Raw genomic sequence first — 27,687 nt, 5'->3', positions numbered from 1 at the left:
TGTCAAAATTCTGTCGAATTTCAAATATTAAATTTTCTCATAACTACCAGAATACATATGCACATATGCACAACAAAAAAAAATGAAATGACAAATACCGACATCGAGAGAAAGAAAAGAAATAAACGGACACAACGGATTTCAAGTCGATTTGATTTTTGTCGTCACCAAAGAAACGTTTGTTGTTGTCTTTCAGCCTTTTGAAAGTAGAAAAAACAATTTGACAATTGAGAAAATAAAACAAAATCTATTTGAAGAAGAGAAAAAAAATTCAAATTACATAATTGATTTGCACTCGATTTAGGAGTGAATAACGATGATGATCGTTTATATGTTGGAAACATTGTGTTCAAACAAGAATAATTGATTTTTTTGTCTTCGTTCCTCAGCCATTAGTTTTTCATTTTATCTAAAAAATAGGAGGGAAAAAAGATGAAATGTTTTCAAGAAATTTGTCGGCATTCGGTCTTTAGCCGATCGAAAAAGTGGCAACCAGAAAAAAAACAATATCAAAAACGAGAAGATCACACAAAGATTTATTCATGTACCGCTTTGCCAAAACCAATTTTATTTTTTTTACCTCAAAGTTAATTTGTTCGATTAAAACCAACAACACAAATTCAATGAATTGTTTTGTTTTAGCCTTGACGGCACCGAGAAAAAGAACTCATTTTGGTATGAAAAAATAAACCTTGTGCGTGTGTGTGTTTATGCCATGTGATTCATCCAATTATTTCCAACCAAATCTCAAAATAACAATAACATTTCAATATGAGAGGGTTATTCGCCAGCACTGTGATGATGATTTCAACGGAAAAAATTTGTCAACAATAATAATCTACTATTCTATGTCGCTTAAATTTCCACTGTAAACTGCAATTTTTACACTCTGCAAGTATAAAAAACTGTATTAACTTGGCATTTGTTGCGGGGAAGCCGAGCTGGACATTCCTAATTATTTTCAGTACAAACATAACTATTTAGTATGAGCTACTCAGTGTGTGTTGTGTGTGTGTGTCTGAGCATGCGGAAAAACTTTTGAATGCCGCTGAACAGTTCGTCCAGCTCAGAAGTAGAAGTCGCTTCCAAAGAAACGCATTCTGTGGTATGTAGCTTTGACAAAGCTTTTTTTCATTGTTCTAGCTTCAGCACACGTTGCTGCAGCTTTTGCATCCAATAGATGGTGCAGTCATTCAATAGAACATAGAAAGAGTTCGAATTCGAATTTTTCGAATTGATTATTGTGATAATACATGTGTCACACGTGATTTTCATTTTGTGTGCCTGTGTGAGTGTGTATTTGATGATGAAATCTTGCTTGAAGACAGACTGCATTTATTGGAATGATTTTTTCTGTTTTTGTTTCCATGATCTATGATCTACTCATCGTTTGGTAAGTTATTTCGGTTATTTAACCTGATTACACCTAAAATACCTGATAACTTTTTTCATTTAAAATAAAGAAAATGGACCATTTACGATATTGCAGAAAGCCACAGCGGTTGACGATTCAATGTTGAGTGTCTTCATGCGATAAACCCACAAGGTTATCCTATCTGTTTGGATCTATAGACACAAACTTGGATTAAACATTGGATCGATTATCATGTTCATCCGCAATATTGAACCACAGAGTGGTTTGCTCAATGGCATGCGTTTATTTGTAAATAGACGCAGTATTGAAGCTCGAATATTGACAAGGAGGCTATGATTCATTTTGCAGCAAAACGATCAAGATCCTAAGCTACCATTTAAATTGGTGCGTGGACAATTTCCTGTCGTATTGGCTTATTGTTTTAAGGGCAATCTTTCGATAAAATAAGTGTGTACCTTCCTACACCAGTATTGCAACATGGAATAATTTATGCCGCTGCAAAAATCCTAATAATCTGAAGATTTTTGTTCAGGAAATTGAAGAAAAGATCAACAACGAATACAGTATCTATAAATATCGTATTTCTTCAACTTATCGATTAGCAATAATAAGTATGCTGTTCGGTTTACGCAACTTTTTCAAAGGTATCAGGTGCAATACACATGGCTGACCCTGCGGTACCAAACCGAAGGCCGGAAGCAAAACGCCGTGCATAGAAATCCACCGTCAGGCACGAAGCGTTAAAATTGACACCTTTGGCTGGATGCCAAGCAGGGGGGGCGGCGCAGCCGTCCCCACCTGCGGGTATCCAGTTATATTGACCGTCAAGGATTGATACCTTTGGCTGGGTACCAAGCAGGGGGGGCGGCGCAGCCGCCACACCTGCGGGTATCCAGCTATATTGACTGTCAGGAGTCAGCCCCGCAGGGCCAGCCTGGGGCAGGCGCGAAGCGCCTGTACCGGGCTGGTCATTAGGAAATTGAAAAAAAAAATTGTAATACCAGCAGAATTATTTTTAATTTTTTACGAACACGGAGAAAAATGTTCAATTTTTCCTCTTGATTCAATTGTGTTCAGTGGAATCGACACAGAGAACCAGAAAAATAAATTTTTCAAAGTAAAAAAAGGTTTCGTTAGAAAAATCGAAAATTTATTAACAAAGTAATTAGAGCAACATTTTGATGGCTGGTAAAAAAGCAAGAAACAAAAAAAATTTTCATAAATTCCACCATCAAGTAAGATGATGATAATGATAGTTTCTTTGGAATTCAGCGGTTAGATACAGGTCGAAGTCGAATATACTAATGTCTGTTTGCCATGACAACAAACGACAAACAATAATATTCCATACACACAGTAATTAATAATCGATAAAAGTATTTCACAAATACAAAAAAAAACTGAAAATAATAACCAATTGGAAAAAGTTTCATGTTGTTTTTCTGATTTCTGATACGAAATAATGTCGATGATGATGATGATTAACTTCACATCCCTCACTTACTTGTCCAAGAAGTAAGTGAGGGATGAATTTAATTTTGTCTTTTTCATTTCTGGAACATACACATATTTGTTAACTTTCTGTCTGTTGGAATATCCAAATTTTTCGTTTTTTTTTCGCAAATTGAAATCAGAAAAAAATGATAATTAAGATTACACTATCTCTAAATTAACCATGGTATATCTGAAAATCTTAATAGATAAAAAAATGAGTAATAAAGATAACAAAGAAAAAACATACAAACATGACAGAGCTCACGTGTACAATACAGCAATATAAAGCAATATAGATGGATATAATTGTCTATTATTAATTAAATTAACTATAATCAACAAGTGCTTTGTCATTTTTTTCTGTGTTGTTGCAATAAAACCTCTAATGAAGACCCCTTTGCTATTAATCATTAATCACATTATTAACACTGATATTATCATTCGCTTCTGTCTTGCTAGTTGCATATATACAAAACCAACTTGCAAGGCAGAAGGCATCGATTGGACATTAATCAATTAATGAATCATTCATGAACAATATTCAAATCCATTTCAATGCAATTGGTAAAAAAGATTTTAAAAAATCAACATTTTTGAATTTAATTTCTGTTTCCCCTTTTAATGATTTATGCTGATACAAAATCAGAATATTTGAAATAAAATCTGTTTTTTGAAGAAAAAAAACATTGCAAAATGAGAAAAAACAAATAAATAAACACAAACAAAAACGATAGGCTTGGTGTGTGTGTGTGTATGGAATGTCTGACTGTGTGTGGGGCATGGAAATCAACAATTTTCAATAAATTCGGAATAATAAAGCAAAATAAAAATTTGTGTTTTGTTTTAACGAAAAAAAAGTTTGAAAAATAAAAATATAAAAGAATTAATAATTGTTGTTCGAATCATATTTTGTGATGATGGTCCAATCGATTAAGTGTGTGTGTTAATGACGAAAGTTGAACTGTTTTTTTGAAACCATTGACTTATTGATAAAAATTTTTCCTTTTTCAGATTTTTCTTCATTGCAGGTTTTTTCGTTCATTTAGGCATAAGGATTTCGTTTCATAAGCTCAATATCAGCATCAATCATTTCTTTGACAAGTTCCTGTGTGTGTGTGTGTGTGTGGGGTGCGAAAGAAAAAAATTTTAGTTTTTGATTATTCAATTTGATTTGGCTATGTTTTCATTATGATAACAAACTTGAAACGAAGTTTTCGGTTTCCAATTTAGTTTTCTTTTTGCTTTCGAAGCATCACCCAATAGGAAATCCTATAGTGATTTTGTAATCAACAAAACACAACACAAATGCAGACCAATTAGTGAAAGGATTAAATATGGAAAAATACGTACAACTTCCGCTGGACGGAAATAACGTGCATTCACTTTTACACGAATGATGCCAGTTTGTTTTTCTTTTCCGACTTCATTCAGACCAATACCTTCCCAGCTAATTTGATAAAATTGATCAATGGAAATTAATCATTCATTCATTTATTCATAGCTTACATAATTTCTCTATCGATATGTTTGAAAGCAGATTCGACAAATTCACGAACTGAATGTGCTTCACCAGTTGCGATAACAAAATCTTCTGGATTTTCCTGTTGTAACATTAGCCACATTGCTTCCACATAATCACGTGCGTGGCCCCAATCTCGTTTTGAATCCAGATTACCCAATTCAATATATTCTTGCCGGTTTAGGAGAATTTTCGCAACACCACGTGTAATTTTACGAGTGACAAATGTTTCACCGCGTCGAGGTGATTCATGATTGAATAGTATACCATTGACGGCAAACATTTCATAAGCTTCACGATAATTGACAACAATCCAATAAGCGAATGATTTTGCCACACCGTATGGTGATCGTGGATAGAATGGTGTTGTTTCACGTTGAGGCACTTCTTGTACTTTGCCATACAATTCTGAAGTACTGGCTTGATAGAATTTCATTTTTAATTTTCCATTTGTATCGGTTATATTTGCCGTTCGAATGGCATCCAATAATCGTAATGCTCCAAGCGCATCAACATTGGCAGTATATTCACTTAGATCGAACGATACTTTTACATGACTTTGTGCGGCTAGATTATATATTTCATCCGGTTTAATTTCATGTATCAAACGAACCAAGCAGGTACTATCAGTCATATCACCATAATGTAATTTCATTGCTAAATTAGAATAAAATTGCCATTCTTGATTCTTTTGTCCATTTGAAACATTATTATCATGCATTATTGTAACCAACTTACATCCCTCCTGATGTGTCGATTGATCTTTATAAAGATGCTGAATACGACCAGTGTTGAATGAACTTGATCGTCGAATAATACCATGTACTTCATAACCTTTTTCGATTAGAAATTCAGCCAAATATGAACCATCCTTTTTTAAGGAGAGAAATCAGTTTGATTCGATTTTAAATAGTAAATAGTAATCATACCTGGCCAGAAATACCAGTAATCAAAGCAATTTTTCTCGAATGACCATTCATTTTCTAATTGATGCAATAAAATATAAATGATGACTTTGAAATTGAATTTTTTTCGGCTAAATTGAGATCAAATTTTCAGACCAGCTTTAGTTCATCAAACACATACACACACACAAAATGAAAATGATTTTATGGATACAATTTACATTAAAAATTATTTCTAATGATCATGATGAATGGCATGTTTAGATACGAAAATTATTTGAATGTTGAATGTTTTCATTTCTGCAAAATGATCAAAGTTGTAAATATATGAATAAAAAACAAATGACAATTTGAATTTGAATTTATTCCTCGATCTGATGGCGTGAAGAGATCTTGAAGAAATACTTGGAAATTACCTTTAACTATTAACTAACGAAAAAAAGAAAAATTTTTGGTCCAATGCAAAAATTGCAACCAGAATTTGATGATTGCAGCTGTTGAAAACAAAATCGTGCTAGATTCTCTTCAACCGTTCATATAGAACGTAACAGAATTTTTTTCGGATCATATTTATTATTTGAATATCATGTGTTGATTGTTGAAATTTTGAATAAATCCATCATAATTCGATTATAATCAATCATGATTAATTTTTTGTAATAGAAATCTAACCATACTTCAATTTTTCGTGCTTTGTCATTTGTCTCTACATTATTATCATCAACAGTTTGTGGAACGATTGCTACCAATTTTTTCACGTCATCATTATTTTTGTTGGGTAAGTTATTCTTGTTGTTGACAATTGCTTGCTCACCAATGTCCATGGTTACAAGATCCATTATAAGACCTTCATATGGTTTTACTTTAATCATATGTGTTCCTTCAGATAATATAATCATTCTTGGTGAATTGATCGATGAATGAAACGTGTTTGGTGTAATCATTGTTTTTGAACCGATTTTTGGATCATAATTTAGAAATTTTGCTTCGAATAAACCTTCGAGTACGTAGAATCCACCCGGTAAAATTAATGGTCGTTCATGATGATAAGATTTTCGACCTTGTTTTATTCGCAATTTTTTTTCATCTTTTTTTGTATTCCAGAAATGAATGCCAACACAGGCAGCATGGTTGGCCACAAGGAATATTAATCGATTAAAATTGGAATTTAAAGATTTCATTCGATGAAAACTTTGATTCCATTCATCGTTTATATCAGCAACATTTGTTTCATTGCCAAACACCGATATCCAAATACCATTCACTTTTGGTTGTTGATGATGTTCATACGGTATAAGCTTATCAATAGGACCGATACGACCATGACAGAAATCATTTGGTTCTTTGCAAACACAATGTAAAACCGGCGCCATTGATTCAAGGTATATGGCGCCATCTTTAATCTTACGATAAAGTTGTCTTTTAAAAATCCAATTTAATGAACAAAAGTAGATACCAAATCTTGGAACATTATTCAAAACTTCGAGTGATGTGCGTTTCCAATTCACCCGTGATTTGAATGAATATACTGGACGATGTAATGGATTACCATTGTTGTTATCATCGTTCGACAATATTACAAGCGTACCATTTTGATCCAAAGTTTCTAGCATCTGTACTTTGGCCACATTTTCCGATATCAATTCCATCCTTGATGTTGGTAATGCTGATGCTGAACTGGATGATGAGTTTATCGTTGAAGATGAAGAATTCGAGTTGATATTTTTTTTATTATCGTCAGGCATATTTTCACTTGTAAAATCAATTTCATTCACATTTGATCATGGGAAAATTTTTTCATTTTCATACCAAAAATTTTGAAATCTCGACATAATTCGAAAATCGAACATTATTATCCAATTCCATATGACCAACAAGAAATAGAGAAGTAAAGAATTATAACGAATATTCATTGTTGAAGTTTTAACAAACAATTTTTGTTTTCTCTTGTTTTCTCTCGCAAACATATTCACATTTTCTGTTTGGACATGTAATAACATGTAATCTATTGTCATTGATAAAACTGAATTTATTCAATAAGAATTTGGCCTACACACATATTGATGTTTTTTCAATCTTGTGTTCTAATCAATATTCGTGTGAATGAGAAAGCGAATTTTTTTCAGTTCGCGTTTTCTTGTTGAAATACTATAACCATTACTATATTATTGTTCATTTAACTAGTTTTTTCCGAATGATTCTTGAAAAAAAACAGAAAAGGATGACACTGATATATAATCTTACTGTTGTTATAAATCCAACTCTGTGTGTATCATGAATATGAATTTTTTTTTATTTAAGAAGTTGTATTTCGATTCGAAAGATAGATAGATGGAAAGATAGATTTCTTTTTTTTCTTCGCCACAGTCTTAATGTATTGTATTTTTTCTCTCTTTATATAATCAACTTGTCCATTTCGAAATAATTTCAATGAATGAATCGGTCTTTTTTTCTTCTTACTGGGCGTTTTTCGATATTTATAAAGAGATGGATCTTGTGACTTATTCATCTTACCCATACACACACAAACGAATGTTTGACATGTCCGAATTTGATCGGTGATTGATTATTGTCCATTCTTTTTTTTATTCTGATTTTGCCTCTGTGTGTGTGTGTGTTTTATACGGGATTTTTATTTTTTTGTTCTTCGATCATCGCCAATGAATGATTGCCATTTCAATGAATGAATGAATGAATGAATGGGACAGCAAACACATTGAATTTCCATTTGCCAAGATTTCTGTTTTTTTCTTCGGTATTTGTTGGTTATATAAATCCTTGGTTAGTTATTTATATATTTTTTTCTGTATGTAAAAGATTTATTCTTGTTGGCCACATTCAACGGTCAACGTTATTTTTTTTCTTTGGTTTAAGAGTTTTCATTCTTTGAATAAAAATTGTTCAATGTCCATTGTTCAATGACATTATTGTGTGGTAGATGTGGTGTTGATGAATTAGTGAACCGATTTTCGTGAACAATAACAACAATGACGACGACATATGAATGTCACACGATTCGGTATTCGTAAATACACTTTGATTGATTCGAAATTTAAATTGATTGCTCATGAAATTTTTTCAATGCTTACAGGAGAGATACTCCCATATCTTTATTGTTAATCTCAAGATTGTTGTTGTTGTTGTTGAGCTTCTCAGATTTCTATATTGATGTTTGCGTGTGTTGGATCGAAGATTCGTGTTTATTTTTTCTCTCTCTCTCTCTCTCTCTCTCTCTCTCTCTCTCTCGATCAATTGATCCAATAATCGACTATCTACCATTACAGTTATGCCACATTTGCCACATTAGTTTATTTATATTATGAATAGAAAATTGCAAAATGGAAAAATTAATCATAGAAAATCGGTTATCGCACATGTTGAGTTGATAAAGATTATAATCATATGAAATAGACGAAACATAGTTGACAAGGAAAATGATCAAATAACATACCTATAGGTTGATTTTGATAATTTAGATTTTATTTGTACCAACAATTAAACAAAAGCATTCAAATACATATAGAAAACAAAAACAAATGATGATGATGATGATGATGACACGTAAGAACGGAGATCATAATGACAGAATGACAAAATGATCAATATGACTCCTTGTGGTGTTTTTGTTGCTGCGCTTTACCAAGGGGTGGTTGGCATTGAATATCGAGATTTATTGAACCTTTAGTTTTCTTTCGTTTTCATCATGATTAATTATTGTAATTGTATATTGTATCTCAGATCATATGTATTTGTTCAAGTGGTTTGTATGTGTGTGTGTGTGTGTGAGTGAGTGTTGTAAACAATGTATTTTGAATGTGTGTATGTAATTCAAATATATATGATTATGATATATATTTATATTCATTCATTTTATTATATAGTATCTGAAGAGAACAGAAAAAATGCTTAAATTTTTTAAATTTTTAAGTAAAAAATTTCTTGAATCAATGAATAGTTTGTGTGTAAGTGTGGTATATAATCAAATGATCAATGATGATGATGATGATGATGAAAAAAATGGAGAAAAGGAGAGATAATTGAAGCAATTGTCAAGTACATTTTTTCCAATGTTTTTTTTTTGGTTTGTTTGTTTGTTCAGGTATGGCTTTCTTTGTAGTGGTGGTGGTGGTGGTGGTGGTTATAAATAACTTTATGTGGGTAGGTGTTGGGTATATTGGATAATTTAAAATACAAGAATGAATGACCAAAACAAAAACAAAAACAAAACAAAAATATTCAATTCAAATCAATCAGTAATAATCAGATTCTCTCTAGTTACAATGTGTATTGTCTATTCAGTTATAAATGCTGATTTAATTTAATGGAAAAACATGCATCTTATTGAAATCATGTAAAGAATATAATGAGATTTTTGTCAAATGAAATGAATTTTTCTAATCAATTATTAGTTGTAGTTGTAATCTATGCACAGTTTTATATTATTTTACACAAGGTTTCATCTCAAAGGCTTTGTAAAGTGTGTGTGTGAATGGGTATTTGGGTATATCATTGATAATATCTTTTTTGATAAAATTTACAATTTTTCCTACAAGTTTCTATTCATTATTTGGTTGAAGAATTTGTTTCAATTTTTTAAATAATTTGGTTGTATATTTATAGCAAAAATGAATTAGATAAAATCCATAGTGATTTTGTATTACAACAAACAATTGATGTCTATAGATTATGATGATATAATTATTTATCAGATGAATTGATTATTGTCAAAACAAAAAAAAAATTTTTTGTTCTTTTCCTTTGAATGAAAACAGAGAGAAAGAGAGAGAGAGAGATGAATGTGAATGGCAGCGCAAAAAATGAAAAACAACATCAAAAACAATTGACCAATGTGACGACAATCTATTGACGAATTAGAGAATATAATATATGTATGTATGTATGTATGTATGTATATGTGTGTATGTATAAGTTGTCGATTACATTGTGTGATTGTTGTTTGTATATTTCGTTTTCGTTTTGTTTGTTGTGAGTGAATATCACTCGTTATTATCGGTATTGAATGGCTTGAATGGTAGATTTTGATTGAAAAAAATACAAATAATTTCAATTCATTTCAACGAATAAGTGCTACATCTTGACGATTCGTATCTGGTCTTGGTGCCATTTCAATAACAGCTTCACTGCGATAATAAACTTGTTGACCAATGTTTGGTGGCATTGTAGTCTGTTGTCCACTACTACCATAGCCAGTATTTGAATTGGTTGAATTTAAAGGCACTGAAGAATCATCTTCTTCTTCCAATGTTGATTGGCCGCGTAATAGATAATGTGTAGATGGTTGATGTCTACCACTGGTTGATGCTAGTCCATTTGATGGTGGATAGATATCATTTTCGGTTAATACATCATCATCGATAACATCATCATTAAGCTCCATTGCTGAACGTTGTTCTGAATGGCCCACGCCAGATTCAACATCACCTTCGTCAATACAACCATCGACATCGATTACATCATTGAGCAGTTCATTTGTATCACCACTACTTCCTATAGGCATCGGTGAAGGCCTTTGACTGCCTGGATTACTATTGCCGGATGTAGGTTGTTGTCGAACACCACCACCACAATTACCGGTTGTAGGCTGGTTCGTATAATAATTTGTTGCTCTACGTAATGAATTAGGATTATATTGTGATTGATGTTCAATGGATGCTTGTTGCATCTTATTGAGCTGATGTTGAGCACAATCAGGATGATGTTGTGGATGTATCATCATGGATGATGGTTGACCTGCACCAGTCGCTATCATACGAGTGGTATGTTGTGGATGTCTAAATTGTACAGCTTGATGATGATTGTCGCTCATGATTAACAATGATGCATCTGTCAATTTACTTGGATCAAGAGGTAGTGTTCGATATTGTTGTGGCTGTTGTTGAAGACGATTACGAAAATGACTTAACGATGGTGGTGGAGGCGGTGGTGGTATTGAACAATCAGACGATGATCGTATTGAATCACGCTCTATATTCTGTTGTTGTTGTTGTTGTTGATGATAATAGTGATCACCACCAACTAATGGTGATTGTGTGCCACCACCACCACCAACATGACCTCTTGTATTTGGTGAACCAATCATCATTTGTGGTGGTGTGGGCGTATCGGGTGAATATTTATCGGCAGGATCCAAATGATGAGCTGTACAAATAGTACCACCGTTTGGCTGTACAGTTTGCATCTGTTTAGGTCGCCTTTCGGTGGATGATGGATACACTAGATGATGATGAGATGTTGATGAATGATGATGCATCGGTGCAATATCTAAATCTGGCACATAACAACCATTCTCTTCGGAATCATAATAACCCATTGTGGGTCCATCATCATCATCAACACCGCCGCCACCACCACCACCACCGCTGCCAACATCTGGTTTTTGTCGTATAGCATTTGCCGTTACAATCTTACGACATCTTGAACCGGATGATGATGATGTTTGTTCACCATGTTCCAATGGACATGAGCGATCCAATGATGTAATGGTCATTGTACGGTCTAGTCCAACTTCCATTGATGCTTCACGTGAACGTCTTAATTTATATTCACGTTTACGTTGTGAACGTTCCTCAATTTTACTCCAACACGAAATGGCAATGGAAGCACACATTCCGAATACAAGTGCACAGAATACGATCAATATGACAACCATATGTTGGGAATTGAGATTCAATACGCCCTTGTTTCCTATGAGGGAGATGGAAAAATTGAGAAAAAAAATTTTACCAAATCATCCATGAATAAAAAATCAAATGACATTACCTGGTGCACAGGTAGTTTGTTTATCTTCATCATAACGGTATTTACAATTATCGACACCATCACATTTCAGACCAATATCGATACATGTGGAATCTTCACAATCAAATTCATCAGGACGGCATGTTTCTGCTTTTTTCCGAATTTTTTTTTTCGTTTGTTTGTTTGTTTGCGTAAAAACCGATCAATTAATCATCGTGGTAGCACAAAATGTGTTCAATAATTTGCAATTGCAACAAAAAGCCAATCAAAACATAAAGAAAACGAACGAAAACGAAAAGCAACAAACAAACAAACAATTCACAAACCAAGCAAGCACACAACAGATCAAATCACACGGTGAAATATAAGAAAAAACCGAAAAAACAAGTGCATAAATATTCAATACATTCAAACAGGATTTTTCGCTGTTTCAAAATCAAATACCTTTATTCGATAATTCACGAAATGCCGTGAACGTAATCTCAAATTGTACATTACTCAATGCGTCCGGTTTAGCGAAAAAACGTATATTCATATGATTATCATCCGATCGTACGGGTTCGGCTTGTGTACCACAAAATCGTTGTTTACGTGCTAGATCGCTCAATTTTTCACCATAAATATCAATATAATTGGCTTCACAATTATTTGGGCTTGTTAATTTATATTCTTTGAAATTCAGATACATCTAAAATCGTCAATGATAATTTAGATTTTCATTTTTGTTTTTCCAAAAAAAATTGACAAACAATACTCACTTTATAACCGGCTGCAACAGTTATATTCCACATACAATCAATTGGAACATTCTGGGTTACCGAATAATTTGTTAGCTCAAGTGGTATATCACGATTCTCGATGGTCCCGCTAACACCTGTTTTATTAAAACGACAATCATCTGGCGGTTCTGGTCTTTCATCTGAAACGAAAAAATTTTGCTCAATCATCATCATTTCAATTCGATTCAATGGCTTACTTGTCATTTTGATAAAGGAATAAACAGCTCTAAATCCTTGATATTCAATACTATCATCGGACACAAAACGTAAAAAGAGGTAACGATCATTGGAGATGATATCTCGTGGAAAATCTGGGCCACATAATTTTGCCAACGGTGCTGAATAACCATATGGACCATCACGTATTTCAAGATAATCATATGCACAATTTGGTGAATCTTCAAGAGAAAATTGATCCCTAAATTCTATACTGATTTGATATCCATGTGGTGCTAAACAACAACGACAAAATGAATCACATTACTTTATATGTCAATATATTAATTACATTTTTTATTAAAAGAGAAAATGTCCAACCTTGAATCACTCGTTCACATTCAGTATCATTTGGATAATTATTTGGATAATTTGGTGAGAAAAATTCTTGATATTTTAAATTTCCAACGGTAAAATTGTAGCATGGATCATTTGGATCGATTGAAATCATTGCATCAAAGCGTGGATCACCACTACCACCACCAACTGCATCGAATATTGTATCATCCAATTCTAATGGTGATAAATCCGCTTGTATATAAGCTGAAAATGATCGTTGTTGTTGTTGTTGTTGTTGTTGTGAAGATTTAGGCTTTTTCGTCAGTTTTTTCGATCCATTTTTCGTTGGTTCTCTTTTTTCAATCTGTTTTATGGATGATTTGGATTGATGACCAATCGACGATAATAGAAATGAATCTGGTGTGTCATTATTATTGTCTAATACATTTTGGCCCGATATAATGGATGGTATTGATGTTAATGATGATGGTAATTGTGGTAGTGGTGGTGGAGGTGGTAATATCACCGGTCCAAGACTATTGTCCAATGTACCTCTATGGCCACCACCAATCACCGTTGAGGTAGCTGATGATGATAATGATAATGATGTGGATGATGATGATGATTTGAAGGCGGCAGACAATGCCGCATCTCTTTCGGCATTGCTGAAATCTTTGGCACGAACTAATTCTATTTTAATGATTTAGTGAAAAATGAAAATTGAATAACAAAAAGATTTGGAATTAGAGTTTTCTGTATTCAAACGGAAAAAATCAAACCAAATTAAACATTAATTTGGCTTAATGCTGCTGCTGCTGCTGCTGCTGTTGTTGTTGTTGTTGTCAAACGAATCATTTGCATGACAATTGATTTGACATGATAATAAATCCAAATTTAGAATATACAGCATTACAGCTACTTGATTCGAAATATGAAATTTTTTTTTTTGGTGATTTAACGAGGGAAAAAGAAAAAACTTTAATTTAAATGTAAATTTTTCTTTTTTTCTTTATCTATTTTGTATTTTATTGCCGGTACCAATTGACAAATGGTGAATGAAAATGAAAATGTTTGACAAAGTCAAAAACATATAACAACAACAAAAATCATTCAACGATGATGACTATAATGACTAGAGATCTATATTTCTATTCTATTCTTTGTCCACCAACGCCACCGCCGATGCTGCTGCAGTTGTTGTTTGTCTTTGGATAAATGACAAATGCAGATCCATTTAAACAACAAACAAAAACAAAATTCCGTTTCGAATACTGCTCTCATCGTGGTCTTTTTTTCTCGATAATAGAAAATGAAAAACGCGAAAGAAAAGAAAAAAATTGTTTGAATTTCAAATTTCTTTTTTTGGGGACCGGCCGGTCATTTCTTGTTGTTGAAAAACACTTGCTTTTTGGTATTATTTAAATTTCATAAATTATTTCTTTTTCATACATGTATGATTCTGTGATAAACGAAAATTATGGTCATCTTTTTTCCAAGGAAAAAAGAAAAATTCAAGAATTCTGAACTTGACAGCTGATATATACGACACACATTAGCCAATATGCCATATACCACATATCTATCTATTCGTTTATGTTTGTTGTTTCTGGAATAATGACATTTTTTTCGTTGGTCTCAAGGTTTCCGATTGTTAAGAATTTCGATTTAAAAGAGATAGACAACAGAATTTTCTTTCTTTTTTCTTTATAAATATTCACAGTAAAAAAGTGGAAAAGAAACAAAAGAAACTCTCAACTTTTGGTTTCGATAAAAAAGGCAAAAAAGTTTCTTGATGTTGTCGTCGTTTTACAACAACATCTATTTAGTGGACTATGTATCTTTTTTTCATCATTTCTTCTATCTTCACACATTGTGTGTTCATGTATCGATCCATAGTGAATGGATGGAAAACAAAAGTTTTTATTTTTGCTTCTCAACTTTGTTGTTGTCCAAAAAAAAGTATAGCCGTTATACTTTTTTTCTTCTTTCTTGATTAGGTGCGAAAAAATAAGTGTGTGTGTGTGTGTCAATATATATGGCCACAACACACACAGTAATATCGAGCTGTTGGTTGTATCCATACCCACAAAACAAGTATTATTATTTAAAACGAAAGAAAACAACAACAACAACACATTTACAATCTTATTCGCGATTGTATTAATATGGTGTAGTTCCGGAATATTTTTTTTTATTGTTGTCATTGTTGTATGAGAATGAAGATGTTTACACATTCTTCCTTTTATCCGAATTGGCCAAATATTGTGTTTATGCAGGGCACATTTTTTTGTTTATTCAATATCGAAGCCATCAATGATGATGATGATGATGATGATGATGATGATGATGATGCAAAAAAATTGAACTGTCCAATAAACAATCAGAGTGTGGAATCTTAATCATCATCATCTACATCTACATATGATATTTAGATTCAATGCACAAAACAAACAACCACTGATCACACTGATACATCTGTGTTTTGGTTTTATTTTTGTTTGTCAGTTTCATTAAATGATAATGATAAGAAACTTTTTTCGACTAGCTGCAAAGATGTGTGATTTTGATGAAATAATCATCACTGTTAGAGATCGTAGTTGTATCAGCAAATCATCACAAATCGATAATGATTTTTTGAATTATTATGAAAACTAAGAAAGTCTAGCATGATCATTAATATTCTTTCGATAAATCGAGTCTCTGGTTCACATGGAATATCATTTTCATCATTTGGACAAAGATAGAACCCGGATATGGGTTTATTATTTTCATTATCATTTCATTTCATATCGATACAATCGTTGTTCTTAATTATCTTTTTTCCCCGAATCGTTCCGGCAAAACAGAAAATTCATTATTCCATTTTTATTTTCGCTTTCTAGTTCAATTTTCAATGATTTTTTCGACAAGGGAAATGAGAAAAAATCGATAAAATTTCTATAAAAAAAAATAAAGAAATGTGATGGAATCTTGTTCATAGAATGATGACAACTTTTTTAATGGGAAACAACAAGCAATTTTTTAAAGCAAAGCAATCGTTTCGATTGAAATAATTATCAGCATGATCATCATTACAATGTTGTGTAATTATATCTTCAAAAAACAAAAACAAACTCAAGAATTTAACCGAAAAAAATTGTCACATCGTTTGGACATGTGGTCCACAAACAAACAGGCGTCCTAATTACATCGTACATTTTGATGCGGTTATTTGGTTTTCGGTTTTTCGATCAAACAAATAGCCTGTTAACCATATTATCATCTTGAAACGACAATGAAACTTTTCTTTTCTGTTCACATGTTGTCAAATAAAATTGAACGTTGCAAAAAAACAAAAACAAAACAAAAACGAAAACAAAACGGTTTCGGTTTTGGTGACAGTTTATTTTCTAACCGACAACATTAAAAACAACAACAATAAAAAAAACGATCGCAACATGATCATCTCATGGGCGAGAATACATAAAATATAAGAAAATTTAACGAAAAACAAGCTAATTTGAAGAAGAATGAAAATGGAAACCACATCATCATTAAACCAAATGAAATTTCATCCCTATCCACCACCATCACACAACACACTATTGACCATGCAATGATGATGATCAAAGAATAATCTTTTTTCATCTTGAGTTTCAAGAATAAAACAAAAACATTATCATTATCACATCAGGATGCTTGCCTATTTTGGTTATACAATCTTGTTGTCATTGTCTTTTTTCAATTTTTTTTTGTTCGATGATTTTATTTCCGGTTCTCATATAATATAGACAAAAAGAAAACAAAAACAACAACACTGATGTCGATTTTGAATGACAAGATGATGATAATGTGAAAAATATAAAAGCTTGAAGCCAAAAAAGAATTCTTCGCTTTCAAGAATGTGTGTGTGACATTAGAATATGTCAGAATGAACCACACCATAGGCAATACCATGTCAACGTGAAATGTTGTAATGAAATGTTATCCTCAATCCTCTCAATATCAACATATCAATATATAATTATTATGACAACATGCACGATATACAAGACCGTCATCATCATCATTATCAATTTGAAATTACTTGAAACAAAGACGTTTGAAGAGAAACACGAAAATTATATAAACACAACTTGAGCAAATATAAACAAAACTAAACTGAAAAACATCAACTTACTTGAATGATAATAGATTGGCTGGAACACAACGGTCGTAACCATTATCAAAAGGTATCCGATCGTTTGGTGCAAAAATGCTATTATGCAGTCATCGAGGAGGACCAATACAAATGGGAAAGTGGAATAATAAATTAAACGGAAAAAAATTGAAAATTAAAACAAGTTTTTTGCATTGGAAAAAAATTTAATTTCCACATTCAAGAATTGAATTCAAATCTTTTTCCGTTCCGTTCGTCACTCTTTTTCTCTCTTGATTTTTTTTGAATTTCTAATCACTTTCATCATTGTTTGTTTTGCCACCACTATTATCATCATTATCGGAAACGCTTTTTTCAACATTTTCCACCACTTCTTTGATACAAACTTTCATGATTATTGTACCTTCACCAGCTGATTTCGATAATGGTTCATCAATGGTTATTTTCAGTGGATCATTTTCAAGAGATTTTTTCATCACTTTTGTCTCTGTTTTGTTCATTGTTGTCGAATCCGATGATGATGATGATGATGATGATCCATCACTATCGGCCGTTGTGGTCGTCGTTTTAGTTACTTCCGTCGCCATTGTTTTATCCGAATCAGCAAATTTTTCTGTAGCAAATTTCGATTTTTCTTCATCACTTTTTGTCATTGTTTTTGCCATTTCCTTTTTCATTTCCGATTCCGGTGGTGCCATTTCTTTTTTGGTTGGCGTCAACATTTTCATCATAATATCCATCATCTTTTTTTCTTGTTCAGCTAGATGATGTGCTAAACGTATCCGTATACCTCGTGCAATCATATGAATTTTAATCAGATCTTCTTTAATATCACCGGTAATTTGATCTGGTCTTATTTCACGTAAAAGATTTACCACTTGTTCGATTGCTTGACGGTTTTTTTCAATTTTTATCGCTACATCCGGATCTAATTTACAAGTATTGAATAGACATTTCGTCTGATCATCTATATTGTTTTTGGCCATTTCTGTTGCTGTTGATGGTTGAGTTTTTGGTTTGATTTCCATTTCTTTGGCTACCTCCGATTTTGGTTGCGATGAAGATTCAGAAATCATTTTAGAATCTTCAGTAGTCGATGTGGTTGCAGACGACGTTTTAGAATCATCAACAGTCTTTGAGGTCATTGTCGAATCATCAATTTTAGTGTCAGTTAATGTTGTCTGCTCATCAGTTACTTTCTTCGAAACTCCATCTTCATCGATGGTGCTCGTCTTGGTCGCCAATGATTTCGACGTCTCTTTGGATGTGGATGAAAGGTCACTTTTTTTCGTCGATTTTTTTGTCAGTTTTGGTTTTGTAGATTTTTTATTCAAACTTTTTTCCGATTTTTTACGCGAAGTTTTACCACCTTTTTTTATTGTAGATTTTTTCTTACTAACTTTTTTCGATGACTTGTCCATCCCCATTTTCGAATATGATGATCAACAGAAACGTATAAATCAATAATAGCAGCAAAAAAAAGAAACTTTTAAGAATTCAAACATTAATTGTGTATGGTCATTTTCAATGAATTCGTTGCCATTCTTTTCATTTAATTTCGTTTGAGCCTAATTATCGAATTTTCTTCTATTGTTGTTTCGATGATGGAGAGAGTGGTGGCAAACATGAAACTGAAATTAATCGATCCAATTGATTGATTAGGATTATTTGTTGGTTGCAACAAAATTCACAACACCGTCGGATGATAATGTTAGATGATCACATCCTTTGTCACCGATTTCGTCTGTGTCAAATATTTTTCCCATATCGGTTGATATTATCATCATCATCAACATATCGAGCGATAGTGGCAGAAAGTGAAAAAGAGAGGAAGGAAGGAAAAAGATGAAAAATCAGTAAGACATACCTTTTGTAAAGCTATTGCCTGCAAGGTTAACCATTTGAAGTAGCGTTATGTTTCGTTGATCGGCCTACGCAACCGTAAACGTATACAACAATGGCAATAATAATGATGATGATGATAATAACCGAACGTCTGTAGATTGAACATCAAGATTGTTGTTGTCACTGTGGCGTTTGTTCGTTATTCGTTTTTGTTTGTTCTTGTACCGATGGCTAGCCGATTAAATATTTTTATTTATTATTTTTATCTTCTCTCACTCGCGTTTGATTAGTTACCACACTACATACCATATGATCGATACGATATTGTTGTCGTTGATGATGCTGTTGTGGAATTTTTTCTATAGAATTTCATTTTTTTCTCATTTGAAATGAAAATGAATTTCAATTCGTTCAGATCCTGATTCGATTCATTTTGAAACAAACCTGTCAGAAAGAATAAGACAAACCAAAATTATTTCGATGTTAATAAAACAGAAACAACAAAATATTAAAATCATTAAATTCACAGAAGATGGTGCTCTTGGGTGATTCATTAGATTTGGAAAATTTTTCAAACAATCAAACTTAGAATTCGATTAATCAAATAGTCACAGCAAGAAATTCGATGAATGAGAATAGAATTTCATTTCTTCGATAAATAAATAAAAAAATTTAAACACGACATACACTCATATCAGAAAAAAAAATTCAAATGAGTATTCTATTTTTTTCTAGTTCGTTTCTTAATCGGTAATGACATTTTTTTCATCATCTTTATCTTTGGGTTAAAATCAAAACAAAACATTGAGAGAGAGGGAATGTTACAGAACGAGTGCGTACAATTATATTTTTAGTCATCACTAAAATAATGATCATTCACAATTTGCACAATTCTACACGTTCTGCATTCATCATTCATATATTATCATATGAATCTAGCGACAAAATTCAAAAAATGAACAAACAACCGAATGTTCCAATTCTGTTTCTATAATTTTTTTTTGTTTCGTTTCACTCGAATAATACCCGTTATTGTAGTGGCAATTAATATGTTATTATTATTATTATAAAACATACGGTCGGTAAATTATAATTTTTTTCGGCAATCCAAAACCGGCATTCATCCAAAATAATAACAACAACAAACAAACGGTTAACTGATGATGATGATCGAGCAGATGAAAAAGGAGAAAAACGAATATAAAACGACATTAGAATATCAAAATTAATTAAGCTCAAATGGTAACTATTATTATTCGTTTGTTGTGTTTGTGTGTGTGAAACTATTTCATCATCATCTGTGAACATCATGTCATTGTTGAATGGAGCTAAATTTAGACAATGTGTTTTTGTGTGTGTGTCTCGTTTTCAGCATGAAAGAATTAAGAAATGATGATAAAAGAGAACGATGGTTGAATTTGGCATTTTTTATCATTATTATTCTGTCTCTCTCTCTCTCTCTTTCTCTCGAATTGAATTGAAAGCAAAAAATAAGGAATGTAGAATCTTTCATTGAACCTTTTTTCTTGAATGAATGAATGAATTTCCTGTCTGCAGAATAATTATTGCAAATGTTGTAGTTGTTATTATTATCATCATCAGATGAACACACACATCTCTTATCGGGTAAAATTTCCGGTAAACCAACAACCAAAATTCTATAATATTTAAACTTCACCATCATTTCATAATTGAAAAAAAAATTTCGATTCTTCAAATCTTTTCGAAGAACAAAAAAGAATTTCATAAGATTTTCCATTTTTTCCTCGGAATTTGAATCTGAGAAGATAATAATGATAATCGAGATAATTGAAATCTGGCCGGCTGTATGAATAGAATTTATGTGGATAAAATTCTTATATTTATTCACTTTCTCCATTCGTAAGTGTGTGTGTAGAAGAGATTTTTTTTCAAATTATGCTTTTTCGCAAAATGCAGCTAGCGAAAAAAAAACTTTCATTCGAAAATAATTCTCATGATATGTTTGTCTATCATTTTTTTCCATCCATAGTACTAATTCTTTGGATTTCTTGTTTTTTTCTGTTGAAAATTAATTTTTCTTTGTGCTCCAATGAACGAATGAACGAATGAATAGCCTCATCATTTCCATATGTTGTGTGTTTATTCTCTTTTTCGTCATTTCACATGCAAGTGCCAGTTTATGATTTTCGTAAAAACCCACGCTGAAAATTTCATTCTGATTTTGTTGTTTCTTTTTTCTAATAATTTTATTTGAATAATTTTTTTTAGTCGAAAAAATAGGATTTTTTCATTTCATCTCATTTTAATTTGTGAAAACCAAACACCAGAATTCATTTTCAAAAGAAGAAAAAGAAGAAAAATAATTCATTTTCTCATCACTATAATAATAATAATAACGATAATAGATAAAAGCGGAACCCGACGACCGAGAAAGTAATTGAATAACAAGAAAAATGCGCTTTATCCTTCTACGACCAACATCATCATCACTAATGTCATCTCGGTCGTTATTCTTATCTCTTGTTATTCTGAAACAACCAACATTCCATTTGTTTAACCGTTTTAGTTACAATAATAATCTATGCGGTTGCTACCATCATCATCGTCATCATGAACGGTTAATGTTACCATCATCATCATCATCAAAATGTTCCATGATCAATTCTGACTCGTTTTTGTCTTTTTTGATAGAAAAATTTACCAAAAAGATGAAAATCTATGATAATTTTATTAGTTGGGAATTATCATCATCATCATCAGCGCCCGAATATACGAATTCAAATGACAATGGTAATAATAATAATAATAATAATGAGGATGAGGATAATGAGGATGACAACATTGAAAACACCACTGCCACATTGAATAAATTGTATAACATGAATGGTGGCGCCAAATCATCATTGGAATATTGTCATTCATCATTTAAAACGTCGTCATCATCGTCATCATGTTTATCGATGAATAGATTAACATTTTTTGATAATAAAAATATCATTCGATTATCATTAAAACCTGTATCATTGTTGCCACAACGACCAATGACATCATCATCACATAACATGTACGGTATTGGTCGACCAAAACAACAATCACCATCGTCGACATTGATTCGAGTGTTTTCATCCAATTCAACATCAAATATCAACAACAACAACAACAACGTGAATAACGATGATAATGATAATAATAATGGTGATAGTGGTAGTGATAGTGGTGATAACATTCTTATCGATAATGGTGATAGAATCAAATGTTGGTATGTATAATTTACAATTTAATTCATTTTTTTTCTGTATTTCGGTTGCCTGGCATTTGTGTGTCAATGTTGCGTTCTGTTTTCAATTTAATTCAATTTACTATTACTATTACTATTACTATTACTATTTCTATTTCTATTTCTATTAGATGGTTATCATCATTAAATTACATCTCAATTGTAAATGTGAATATTAGTGGGACAAATGTGAAATGAATGAATCTCTTTGTCTGTCTGTCTGTCTGAATATACTGTTATGTAATTGTCATTAGCGACGAATTCCAGTAAGAATTTTTTTCCTCTTTTCCATAATGTTATTCCAATGAATCAATTTTGTTTGGTAGCCAGAGAAGAGAGAAAAATTTATGTGTGTGCATGTGATGGACATCCGTCTTCTCATTGATGTGTATGTATAGTTTTCGATCATCAAGCACTTGCAACAAAATAACATGACACTTTCGTCTGAATACATGTGGTAATGATCAAATCATCATTTTCATTAACAAACGTACACCAACACTGAATTTTTCTCTTTCACAACCATCATCGTTATTATTGTGATTTGAATTGAATAGAATTTCGATATTTGACAAAAATATTTCCATCATTTAGTGTGTCGATAGATTAGAGTCAGGCTGAAAAAATATTTTGAATAGACATGAAAAAATGTTGCAAACATTTCTGGAATGTTGGCATTCATTTTTGAATGTAATGAATAGTTATGATGGTTGAATTTTTTTTTTATTTCTTATGTTCATTTGTTTGGTTGTTTGGTTCTAACATAACCGCAAAGGAACATTAACGAGAAAAATATATGGATATGACATCCAAATATTAAAAACTAGAAAATTTTCAAGATAAAATTCATTCACATTTTTCTTGCAAATTTAATTGACTTTCATCATCGTGTGTTTAGTTTGTTTCAGTCAACTTGAATCATGTACTAATTTGTTTCTGTCTTGTACCACACACACACACAATAACAAACAAGAAAACACACAACTATCTAACCATAGTAAGAGATAACAGAGAAAATGAACAAAATGGATTCTTAATGTCCTTTTTTCTCTTTCTCACGGTTTGAATTCCGTTTGTTTCATTCATTCATTTACTATTACTGTTGTTGCTGCTGCTAGTCGCATTCGTTCGTTTATCGCATTTGATGATCCAAGAAACGGAATTTTTTTCCAAATTTAATACTGTATCCTTTTATTTTATTGTCTTTTTATTTTTTGTTGCCGAAAAAAACTAGCTGGAAATGTGATAAGCCGTTACATGAAAATCGTCATCAGTCGAATGCAACTAATGGATCGAATACTCAGGTGCTGCACAACGACAACAACAATGATGTAATCATTAAATGTCCACATTGTTCAGCATTACAGCCAATTTCTAAGAATGTTGACTATTTTCAACTATTCAATCTCAATTCAATGGTAATAGCAAATAAACAGCAGCAACCGTATTGGAATTATGATATCGATTTGGAAAAGTTACGAAGAAATTATTTACGCTTGCAGCAAAATATGCATCCGGATATGAACATCAATCGATCAAATGTATGTATTTCTTGTATATTCTATAATAATGAAACAGAATAAAAAGATTGAATCAGATTTTTACATCTCAGAGAGAGTGAGAGAAAGAGAGAGAGAGAGACAAACAAAATATATTGCACACATAGTAATGGAACATTATTTTTTCCCATACTACTTTCTACAGGGTGTTATTGATAATGGCATTCTCCTCCCTAGATATGTCTATCTCTTTTACTTTCATAAAATATGATGACTCTGTTTTTTTTTCTTTTGATTGGAAAATGTCTGTATTCTATGTTCTGTGGAATACTTTTATGTTTGTTCGTTTTCAAACACATTTGCACCACACATCCCAATGCCCCAAACAAACAAACAAACAACAACATTGATTATTAGAATCTAGATTTTTTTCGTTGTTGTTTTTTCTTTGATAGACATGTTTTTTGTTTTGTTTTGTTTTGTTTTGCCGTCGTTTTGACATAAATAACATCACTTCCAATAAGAATACAATATCCGATAGTTTAGATTGGCAGATAGGTGGGTATATAGGTAGGCAGGTAGCCAACATGAGTATACCATTAGCCATTAGAATGTTTTGTTTATTTTCTGGCTAATTTTTATTCCATTGCATTTTCGCCTTATTTGACAAGAAATCTTTCATTCATAATCATGGAAGTAAGCTTGCAAATCATCTTTCTGAACGGAAAAAAACTCAAAATGGTGGTTCTGATAAAATCATCATCATCATCATCATCGTTTATATGATGATGGGCCATTTTATCCTCTAAGACCAATTTCTTTTTGAAGAATTTGTTTCGAAAGAAATTGATAATGATAAAAAATGGATCATTTACGATCAAGCCAAAGTTTTTTTGCTCATTCAATAAAACGAATGAAAAAATTGAGAGTGTTGTTCAGTTGGGACAAAAAAAGAAACGAAAACATCAAAAAAAAGAAAAGAATCCATGTTTCAATTTTTTTTTCTATTTTCCATTCAATTCTTCAGAGTATAGTATTGTTCAATTTTATTTCAAAACACACACACACACACACATTCGACATGTCGTTTCATTTTGTTGTTGTTTGTTTCATCGTTGGTTTCTGGTGGTAGTGATAGTGTAAAAAAATTTATGGCTTTCAATTCAATCCAATCCAATTCTATCCATTTCATATATTGCCGGTTATTATTATCGTCATTATTATGATGATGAGGATCATTTCTTCAAGAATTGAATGTTTAAGTTTTTCATTTTTACATTCTCATTCATTCAAACATTTTTCATATTACCCTCGATTATGCTACTACTACTACTACTACGAATACTATGATCACATGGAAAAGTTTGAAGATTTTTTTGTTCACAAAAAAAATGTCATCGTCAAATGCAAAGCAATCCATTTCGATTTCATACACCCACATTTGTATGTTGGATTTTTTTTATTTTGTTGTTGTTCTCGTTTCTTTTTCATTCTGGTCGACAACAACAACAACAAAAAAGAATGAAATAAGAAATGAGAAAAAATTATCGTTTGATGACGCCGATTTGTGTGTGTGTGTGTGTATGGAACACACAAGACAAATGTAATATTTTGAAAATTGTGAAGTGAGAGCTATGAGAGAATGTAAAGTATGATGTGTGTGTGTGTGAGTAAGTAAACTCAAGATCAAGATGAATGTTTTTTTTGATCACCATTTCGCGTTAATATTGTTATGGGGAAAGATATAGAAAATACGATAATACGGCGCCGGATATATGAATCAGCCGATGCCAAACAGAAGAATAAGAAAAGGAAAAATGCCAAAATCGTTTTTCTCATTTTATATATTACACCCACATAATATTAATATATACGGCTAATGTCATTCGAGAAAGATCGGTTGATTTTGAAGCCATTTTTCAGTTGTTCTATCCGATCTCGATTCGATATTTCGTAGCTTTCAAGTTTTTATTTTTTATTTTTTGAAATGAAAAATAACCGACAAAAAACTTGATGATAGATTTTGTTGTTGTTGTTTTCTGCTGAAAAGACTACTAGTTTAGATTAGAATCATTAGATCAACAACCTTGTTGGCTCGTCTAATTTAATTTTCAATAACAAAGATGATAATCAAAGTGGTGTGATATGTTTGCTAATTTATTATTTCCATTTACGTTTTTCATAATTATGTATAGATTGAAAGTGAATTCTCGTCAACGAATTCATCGATTATCAATGATGGCTATAAAATATTACGTGATCCATATCAACGTGCACTGTATATGTTGCGTTTAATGTTCAATATAATCATCGATGAAGGTATGTTCAACATGATTGTTTTCATTGACTACCCGCATTGTTTTTCTCATCTGGCATGTCTGGACGTGTTCATCATTCTTATTTTGGTTGGTTGGTCATGTAGTTAATATGGATTCTGAACCGAACTCGTTACTCGAAATAATGGAATTGAATGAAGAAATTGAATTGGCCCATAATGATCCTGATAGTCTACGAGTGATAATGGAACAATTGAAAGAAAATATGGAAAAATTGATGCAAAATTTAACCATTGCATTCAATGACTTGAACGCTAGTGAAGCTCGTACATTGACAATCAAATATTCATATTATAATAATGCTATGGCTAAATTGAAATCATCACTCTAGATTCTAGATTATATAATCCCAAAACAACAATTTTATTACCAAATGTAGAGGCTCGCAATTAGTCATATGAAAAACACACACAAATGACACTTATTAATCAAATGTTGTCCCATTTTTTGTTACATCACAAACACACATACTGAAAAACACAATCCATTATATATGATATGATCAGAACTACTATAACAAAATATACAAGTCGAAAATTTACTGGAACATGACAATTGTTCTTTAAAAGAAATGTGGAACAACCATAGTGCCAATTGAATTGATGATTGGTTGGAACAAATGTCATGATGCCAATCCATTCGATCAATGAAACTTGAAATAATGGGAAATATCAATATATGATGATTTTGACCGGCAAGCCAATCAATTTTTGCAAATAAATTAAAAATGAATAATCATAGAGCCATTGATGAAGATGAGGAAATTATTTTTTTGGCTTACCAACTCATAACTAAAATGAAAAGAAAACAAAAAACAAAAAAAAATTCACTCAGTGCATTATTGATTAGAGTTGTAATCATCATTCTGACAACTATAGTATATTATATATCATCAGTTTGAATGAGTGGTCATTGATCACCACTATCAACATTGATTAAAGTCAATCTCATTAATTTAAGAGAGAAAAAGAAAAAAAAAGTCCGATCATAATAATGAGAATGGTGATGATGATCATCATTCAAAACATTAGTGATGAGACTCCACAAAAAAAAACATTAAGCACCATAATAATAACGAAGAAAAGAAAAACGGAAATGCGAAAACGAACATGGAACGGAAAAGATGAATTTTTTTTCTCATTTATATATTTTGAATCAAGAGAATAAAAAATTGGAAAAGATTTCCGAATCAGAATCAATTCGAAATGTTTCCGAAATGATCATCATCATAATCAAAATGACTGGAAACACTAAATAAAAAATAGTATTCAATGGATTGAATCA

At 31.8% G+C, this 27,687-nt stretch overlaps 5 protein-coding genes across 26 annotated transcripts in view; 1 reads left to right on the top strand and 4 right to left on the bottom strand.

The window, feature by feature from the left end:
• Nucleotides 1-3,425: 3,425 nt before the first annotated feature.
• On the bottom strand, nt 3,426-8,866 carry Gmd (GDP-mannose 4,6 dehydratase). Of its 2 annotated transcripts, XM_047062279.2 has the most exons (7): nt 8,745-8,866; nt 5,318-5,371; nt 5,127-5,259; nt 4,376-5,045; nt 4,220-4,316; nt 4,070-4,138; nt 3,426-3,974 (listed from the first exon to the last, which is right to left on the bottom strand). In XM_047062279.2, exons 2-7 carry the CDS (start codon nt 5,366-5,368, stop codon nt 3,912-3,914), a joined length of 1,083 nt encoding a protein of 360 aa, XP_046918235.1. In that variant the 5' UTR covers nt 5,369-5,371; nt 8,745-8,866; the 3' UTR covers nt 3,426-3,911. The 2 variants fall into 2 exon arrangements, with proteins under 2 accessions (XP_046918235.1, XP_046918234.1); XM_047062278.2 differs by lacking the exon at nt 8,745-8,866 and having other exon boundaries at nt 5,318-5,458.
• LOC124498518 (iron-sulfur cluster co-chaperone protein HscB-like protein, mitochondrial) lies at nt 5,810-27,151 on the top strand. Of its 8 annotated transcripts, none has more exons than XM_047062280.2 (5): nt 5,810-6,071; nt 21,572-22,550; nt 23,803-24,109; nt 26,263-26,386; nt 26,490-27,151. In XM_047062280.2, the coding sequence occupies exons 2-5, from the start codon at nt 21,745-21,747 to the stop codon at nt 26,732-26,734; spliced, it is 1,482 nt and encodes a 493-aa protein (XP_046918236.2). In that variant the 5' UTR covers nt 5,810-6,071; nt 21,572-21,744; the 3' UTR covers nt 26,735-27,151. The 8 variants fall into 8 exon arrangements, with proteins under 8 accessions (XP_046918236.2, XP_075585173.1, XP_075585176.1 ...); XM_075729058.1 differs by having other exon boundaries at nt 5,831-6,071; nt 21,560-22,550; XM_075729061.1 differs by lacking the exon at nt 5,810-6,071 and adding an exon at nt 6,614-6,675 and having other exon boundaries at nt 21,560-22,550.
• On the bottom strand, nt 5,878-7,150 carry LOC124498516 (uncharacterized). Its single transcript, XM_047062277.2, has one exon. The coding sequence runs from the start codon at nt 7,036-7,038 to the stop codon at nt 5,878-5,880; it is 1,161 nt and encodes a 386-aa protein (XP_046918233.1). The 5' UTR covers nt 7,039-7,150.
• LOC124498515 (uncharacterized) overlaps nt 9,790-27,687 on the bottom strand; it is a 64,080-nt gene continuing 46,182 nt past the window's right edge. For 6 of the 14 annotated variants that reach the window (XM_075729051.1, XM_075729047.1, XM_075729053.1 and 3 more), the window contains 8 exons: nt 19,332-19,753; nt 17,486-17,563; nt 13,369-14,016; nt 13,029-13,283; nt 12,811-12,971; nt 12,497-12,740; nt 12,074-12,202; nt 9,790-11,998 (listed from right to left, as the gene is read on the bottom strand). In XM_075729051.1, the coding sequence (XP_075585166.1) occupies nt 10,368-11,998; nt 12,074-12,202; nt 12,497-12,740; nt 12,811-12,971; nt 13,029-13,283; nt 13,369-14,016; nt 17,486-17,563; nt 19,332-19,365 (3,180 nt within the window). In that variant the 5' untranslated portion in view covers nt 19,366-19,753 and the 3' untranslated portion in view covers nt 9,790-10,367. Of the gene's footprint in view, nt 11,999-12,073; nt 12,203-12,496; nt 12,741-12,810; nt 12,972-13,028; nt 13,284-13,368; nt 14,017-17,485; nt 17,564-19,331; nt 19,754-19,996; nt 20,017-20,386; nt 20,574-27,687 lie in introns of those variants that run through there. The other 8 variants (XM_075729055.1, XM_075729048.1, XM_047062275.2 and 5 more) reach the window with 8 other exon arrangements.
• On the bottom strand, nt 17,650-19,292 carry LOC142597368 (uncharacterized). Its single transcript, XM_075729065.1, has one exon. The coding sequence runs from the start codon at nt 18,889-18,891 to the stop codon at nt 17,755-17,757; it is 1,137 nt and encodes a 378-aa protein (XP_075585180.1). The 5' UTR covers nt 18,892-19,292; the 3' UTR covers nt 17,650-17,754.

The sequence above is a fragment of the Dermatophagoides farinae genome, chromosome 3 (genome assembly GCF_024713945.1).
Source record: "Dermatophagoides farinae isolate YC_2012a chromosome 3, ASM2471394v1, whole genome shotgun sequence".
In the NCBI taxonomy this organism is placed as follows: domain Eukaryota; kingdom Metazoa; phylum Arthropoda; class Arachnida; order Sarcoptiformes; family Pyroglyphidae; genus Dermatophagoides; species Dermatophagoides farinae.
The sequence above is the reverse complement of the archived record's forward strand: the minus strand, read 5'-3'. Positions and strand labels throughout refer to the sequence as shown.

Coding starts and splice junctions, on each gene's coding strand:
- LOC142597368 (XM_075729065.1), bottom strand. CDS start 18,891: ATGGGGATGGACAAGTCATCGAAAAAAGTTAGTAAGAAAAAATCTACA.
- Gmd (XM_047062279.2), bottom strand. CDS start 5,368: ATGAATGGTCATTCGAGAAAAATTGCTTTGATTACTGGTATTTCTGGC. Junction 5,046..5,126: donor ATCGACACATCAGGAGGGAT/GTAAGTTGGTTA, acceptor ATTCTAATTTAG/CAATGAAATTACATTATGGT. Junction 4,317..4,375: donor CATATCGATAGAGAAATTAT/GTAAGCTATGAA, acceptor TTATCAAATTAG/CTGGGAAGGTATTGGTCTGA.
- LOC124498518 (XM_047062280.2), top strand. CDS start 21,745: ATGCGCTTTATCCTTCTACGACCAACATCATCATCACTAATGTCATCT. Junction 22,551..23,802: donor GGTGATAGAATCAAATGTTG/GTATGTATAATT, acceptor GAAAAAAACTAG/CTGGAAATGTGATAAGCCGT. Junction 24,110..26,262: donor TGAACATCAATCGATCAAAT/GTATGTATTTCT, acceptor AATTATGTATAG/ATTGAAAGTGAATTCTCGTC.
- LOC124498516 (XM_047062277.2), bottom strand. CDS start 7,038: ATGCCTGACGATAATAAAAAAAATATCAACTCGAATTCTTCATCTTCA.